Raw genomic sequence first — 6,181 nt, 5'->3', positions numbered from 1 at the left:
AAAAAAAAAAAAAGAAGAAGAAGAAAAAGACAGAATTTTTTTAACCTTTTTCAACTAGTAAAGTAACAGTCTTTATAAATTCGAACTTTGTGGCAAAGAAGACCAACAGGAATCAAGGGTTGCTCTTCTTAGTATCTGAAGTTCATCGAGTGATTCAGGTGATCCTTAATAGTGGACTCCATTTTTTATTTGCAAAGTGGATCTTAGGGTTTGTTGTGGATGTTGGGAGATTGAAATTTTCATGGGTATGGGTCTTTGATAGAGTTGATTTTTTTTTGTTTTTTGTTTTGGGTTCAAGTGAAATAGAGTTCTTGATTGAATGTGGGTTGCAAGAGTTCTATTATTTTGTTTGAATTTTAATGATCTATTTAGTTTATGCTGTTTAAATTCGAGGTTCTGTTTGGATCTCCATTCTTGAGTTAGATTTCAAAAATTATACTAGAAGCTGTTAAGATGATCTCTCTCTGTGTGTTGTTCTATTTATCTGCATTTTTCATTTTTTAAAAAAATTATTTTTTTAAATTAAGATGAGCATTGTATTTTAAAAGAAATGATGTTTTCACTTTTAAGACTATTTTTTCAGCTAAAATAGCAACAACAACAACAAAAAAAAAAAATCTGGGCGCTTTAATGGTTTGCCATTTTTCTTCCTATTTTTTGAGTTATAGTGATATTGGGTCCTCCTTCTTTTAAAAAATAATAATAATAAATAAAAATAAAAATTAATTTGTATTGTTAAATATATAGTTTTAATATAATATATAGTAATTTTCAATATAATATATAGTAATTTTCAATATGCTCGTATAATATTTCATTCAAGATAACCTTTTCTTCATTTCCTTTACCATTTATTCTTACTGTAATTTAATGGAGTTTCAGGACTTCTGTTTAAAAGGTTTTGTGTGGTGTTATTTCTTCTGTCCAGGTAAACAGGTTTGAAAATGAAGATTTTTTCTGCTCAAGTGGAGAGTGGCCGTGAAGGGCGTGATGGGAAACCTTCGGTTGGTCCTGTGTACCGGAATATACTGTCCAAGGATGGGTTTCCGCCGCCCGACCCTCATATGAGCACCACATGGGATATTTTCAGGTAATTTGATTGTTGAACTAGACATAAATATCCCTTTTTTAGCAAATTGAGTCACCAAATTTAATGGCATTGGTGTAAAAATCCAAAAAATCTGTGACCCCCCTAACATGAACAAATACCAATATAAACATTTTTTCCTGTAATTTGTTTCTGTAACAACACAATGGCCTTTATTTGCAGTGATTCTGTAGAGAAGTATCCTGGAAATAGGATGCTTGGATGGCGTCCATTTATTGATGGGAAGGTAATTTTTTTTCTCCCGTTGGAAGCAAAGAGTTTCGAAATTTTTTGGTTACAAAGAAGTGATCTTTCTTCTTTTTAACTTTGTTTGGTATTTAGTTTGGGGCTTATATATGGAAAACATACAAGGAAGTTTACGAGGAGGTTCTCAATGTTGGTTCTGCCTTGCGAGCATCTGGTGCTGAACCAGTAAGCATAATAGCACCCTTTGTGATTGGAACATGTTTGGAAACCGAAACATTATGTTTGATACTCGTATTTGTTGACATTCGTGTCGGAATCTTAGTGTTTAATTACTGTCGTAGGGTTCCCGTGTTGGGATTTATGGTGCGAATTGCCCTCAGTGGATCGTCGCAATGGAGGTATTCTATATTCTTTTTCTTTCTTCCGTTGAATGAATTACAATAGATATAGTTATTTTCATTGTGATTGTGTGTGTTAAATGACGTTGAGCTTTTTGGATCCTTTGCAGGCTTGTAGTGCTCACAATTTAATTTGTGTGCCCCTATATGATACCCTTGGTAATTCTTTCTACATTGTAGTTATTGTTTGGTTTCATTTGTTTAATTTGTTGGTGCAACTTCTTTCTAGTGCATCTAAGATACCCCTATATACAATCTTTGATGGTATGATGGTGGTGGACATCCTTACAATCTACTTTGGGATCCAAAGATCCTACCTAATTTATAGTTTTGATACATCTTTGTAGTAATTATTTTTCTGTTCCTTTCCTGCCAAGTTGTTTCGAACAATTTATCTGAACTCTCTTGGGAGTACTTTGGTGATGGCAGGGCCGGGGGCTGTTGATTTTATAATAGAGCACGCGGAAATTGATTTTGTTTTTGTCCAGGACAAGAAAGTGAAACAAGTGAGAACCCAGGAATTTTGACTTCTTTTGTCGATTTAAGTTACACGTTCTGTGAATTGGGTTGTAGATTGGTGTTACTGATTGGTCTCTTCTAAACTTTACGTGCAGTTGTTAAATTCTGATTGCAGATCTTCCAAACGACTTAGATGTGAGCATTATGACTAGAAAAATTATTTTGGTTTGCTATAACTTTGGAATTCTTGTGCTCACCTTTTAGATGTTCTTCTTGCGGTTTCAGTGGTTGCTTGTTTTACTTCATTGACAAAAGAACAGAAAGATGATGTAGCCAACATTGGAGTGAAACCATACTCATGGAATGAATTCATCCAGATGGTTAGTTTCTCAAGATTATGTTTGTTTGTTCTATGAATCTATCCATCTCAAAATTATTTTTAACTTTCCACATTGTTACAATCGTAGTGCCTTAGATACTGTGTTAGCTTAGCCATTTAATTACAATCATGCATTGTCCATCGATTGGGATTTGACTTACTGAAACTTGAATATCAAAGTAAAAGTTTGTTAATTTTCTCCCCATTGTTGCACATTTACAACAATACAAACCTAGGTTTTATAGTTTTTCAAATGGCCAATTTACAATTGATGCCTATAATGCATGTTTCGCTGTTGAGTTGATGTTCAGTGCTTGTTGCATATCAGGGAAAAGAAAATCCGTCAGAAATAACATTGCCTAGCCCTCTTGATATATGTACGATAATGTACACAAGTGGCACAAGTGGAGATCCAAAAGGTGTTGTTTTGACTCATGAAAACGTTACAATGAACGTAAGAGGAATTGATCTCTTTATGGTACAATTTGAAGACAAGGTAACTCAACACTTGAATATCTGATGTTTACGTTGTGTTCTTCCTTTATTTATTATGATTTATTTTCACATTTTATCCTGGCATTTGCATGTGTGGGTCCATGGATAGATGACCGTGGATGATGTCTATCTCTCTTTCCTTCCTCTTGCTCATATCCTTGACCGCATGATTGAAGAATACTTTTTCCACAACGGTGCTTCTGTTGGCTACTATCATGGGGTACACTACTTGAACTCTGTGCTCTTTGAACTTCAAAAGTCATTGATTTTACTTCTCGTTTGTTTTATACCCATACATTTACGTTAGACTTAAGAGTTTTGTTTCATAGTTTTGTTGACTTAACTCGTTTGAAGGACATTGATGCCTTGAGGGATGATCTGATGGAGTTGAAGCCAACATTTTTTGCTGGTGTTCCTAGGGTTTTTGAAAGAGTACATGAAGGCATGGATAGTTCAACTCAGCCCGTGCTTGCTTATGCCATTTAGATTTTTTAGGCGATCCAGAACCCACCCATTTAATGAATCAAGAATTTGCACGTTTCAGGTGTGGTGAAGGCCCTAGAAGAACTCAATCCAAGACGGAGGAAGATTTTCAACTGTCTTTACAACTAGTAAGTATGTTTGTTTCCATTTATTTCTTATATAATGACCTCAGAGTGGTAATATTGTTGTATTTCATATTGTCATACAGCAAGCTTGGCTGGATGAACTCAGGGTATAAAGAAAAAAAGGCATCTCCATTGGCAGACTTACTAGCATTTCGAAAGGTTCTATTTGTCATCCTCTAGTATTTGTCCTGTTTTCATCATTGAAATGAAGGCTGGGAATGGTTTCTAACTGACCACTTTGTTTAATGTTCTCACGGGGTCAAGCCCGATGGCTCCAACGATGGTGTTAGAGCCCACATGACTATTAGTACAATAAAGTTATCTGGTTATCTAATCTGCTCAGAGCAGTATTGACGGATTGTCTTGGCTATCTAATTCCCCATCCCCATTGTCCGTGATTTTGTCTAGGTCAAAGCTAAGCTAGGTGGCCGGGTACGCCTAATAGTATCTGGAGCTGCCCCCTTGGGCACTGAAGTGGAAGAATTCCTACGAGTTACTAGCTGTGCTTTCATGATCCAAGGATATGGTAAGGAAGAGCTCTAATTTTGGTTAGGTGCAAACACCATAAAGTTCCTCGGGGTTTCTTTCAGAACTTAGCATAACAAGAGTTTTGTCTTGTATTGAGACGTTCTGGTTAAAATTTGTCATTTTCTTTGTCTTTAGTATCTTCTGCAAGAAAAGAGAGTCTAGAAACAGAATCAATCACCTTAGGACCCATGTATCTTTTACTTAAATTTCTCTTTATTGTTGATTTAATTTCACAACTTCAAGATTATTTTACATGGGCAGCAGTAACTTAGTCTAGGCAGAACATACGACGATAAGGTCGTCTATGTTGATTCTGATTTATCCTTTTCTTTGTGGAATGTGTATCTTAGTTTCTATACACGTTCTCTTATACAGCTTGATTAGATTACAATTTTTCTTCATTCAGGGTTGACAGAGACATGTGGGTTAACCACAGTTGGGTTCCCGGACGAAATGAGCCTGATTGGAACTGTTGGTATTCCAGCAGTATATACTGATCTATGCCTCAAGGAGGTCCGAGAGATGGGTTACAATCCACTCGGGGATCCTCCACGTGGTGAGATATGTGTGAGAGGGAAGACAGTTTTCGGTGGATACCACAAAAATCCTGAACTCACAAAAGAAGTCTTTATTGATGGATGGTTTCACACAGGTTAGATGAAGTTGTCTTCTACTAGTATTTTCAATAGAGTGCGGTTCTATCCTGATTTTTTTTTTCATTAATTGGTTTCTTCAGGAGACATAGGTGAGATTCTCCCAAATGGGGCTCTAAAGATTATCGATAGAAAGAAGAATATTTTTAAACTCTCTCAAGGAGAGTACGTCGCAGTTGAAAATCTAGAGAAAGTGTTCAGTTTCACCCCCATTGTCGAAGATGTGAGCATTTTTTTAAGTATTAAAAGAGTATCACTCATTGGTCACTCAGTTCATTGTGGTCTCTAAATAATTGCTTGGTTATATTCTTTTAGATATGGGTGTATGGGGATAGCTTAAAGTCTATGTTGGTGGCGGTGGTTGTACCGCATGAAGATAACACCAAGAAGTGGGCGGACACAAATGGCTTCCATGGTTCCTTTTCTGAACTCTGCATGCTTGATCATCTACGGGATTATATTCTCCTTGAGCTGAAGTCGACAGCTGAGAAAAACAAGGTAATTTCTACTACTTTCCTATTATATTACATCATTCTTTATTGGTTGAACATTGTATCCTATTGTTTAGTATTATCTATCATGAATGGGACATTGAAATTCATGGGATTGATCCTTGTTCCTCACCAGGACAAAATTGAGATGAAATCGAGACACTAGATATGTCATATTTCTCTGCCATAATTTCCATGTGTTTCCCTCTGTAGTTTCTTATAATTCGGATCTGCTTTTGTTTCAAAACAGAGGAGAGGGTTTGAATATATCAAAGGAGTTATTGTAGATCCCCTGCCCTTTGATGTTGAGAGGAACCTAGTGACTCCAACTTTGAAGAAGAGAAGAGATCAACTTCTCAAACACTATAAGGTGAGTAAATGACAACTTTTTCTTTTTTTTGGGCAACTAATTATCGTTTTAAAGAGACAGAATAGCATCTGATTAGAGTTATTCAACCTTGCACAGGTGGAAATTGATAAACTCTATCAAAGTTTGGCAGTTCGGAAATAGTAAGATTTCATTGTTATGGCACATTGTATCGTTGTTAGTTGTTACTAATTATTGTATATGGTGTATTTTTCGGGCGTGACCCCAGTATAGGGCTCTATTGGTTATGTGAAATGTTTAAATGATACATGAAGACACCAAACAGATTATAAAGTTCCTTGATCTGCTAAAAAATAGATTATGCTTGAAAGATAGGGGAAAAGGATCAGTTTCAACTTGAACTGTGCTCACTAGATCGCTAGATATCATATTTGAAGCTTTTGAACCAATGATTTTGGTGTTGAACAGCACATTTTAGTACCATTTCTGTGGAGGACACTCATTAGCTTACACTATATTAATGCCCATTGTGTTGGGAGTTTGTTTGA

At 35.9% G+C, this 6,181-nt stretch overlaps 1 protein-coding gene across 2 annotated transcripts; it reads left to right on the top strand.

The window, feature by feature from the left end:
• LOC147383571 (long chain acyl-CoA synthetase 1-like) lies at positions 1 to 6,181 on the top strand. 2 transcript variants are annotated; one of them, XM_086428226.1, is made up of 20 exons: positions 1 to 158; positions 929 to 1,090; positions 1,271 to 1,334; positions 1,430 to 1,519; positions 1,636 to 1,692; positions 1,803 to 1,851; positions 2,122 to 2,198; positions 2,307 to 2,346; positions 2,437 to 2,531; positions 2,859 to 3,026; positions 3,135 to 3,245; positions 3,380 to 3,467; positions 3,570 to 3,636; positions 3,717 to 3,792; positions 4,042 to 4,159; positions 4,568 to 4,813; positions 4,898 to 5,037; positions 5,130 to 5,312; positions 5,556 to 5,675; positions 5,772 to 6,181. In XM_086428226.1, the coding sequence occupies exons 2-20, from the start codon at positions 945 to 947 to the stop codon at positions 5,814 to 5,816; spliced, it is 1,980 nt and encodes a 659-aa protein (XP_086284352.1). In that variant the 5' UTR covers positions 1 to 158; positions 929 to 944; the 3' UTR covers positions 5,817 to 6,181. The 2 variants fall into 2 exon arrangements, with proteins under 2 accessions (XP_086284352.1, XP_086284353.1); XM_086428227.1 differs by having other exon boundaries at positions 91 to 245.

This window comes from Akebia trifoliata, chromosome 16 (assembly GCF_017979445.1).
Source record: "Akebia trifoliata isolate Shusen 1 chromosome 16, ASM1797944v1, whole genome shotgun sequence".
Classification (NCBI taxonomy): Eukaryota; Viridiplantae; Streptophyta; class Magnoliopsida; order Ranunculales; family Lardizabalaceae; genus Akebia; species Akebia trifoliata.
Note: the sequence above shows the minus strand (reverse complement) of the source record. Positions and strands in the feature narration are given on the sequence as shown.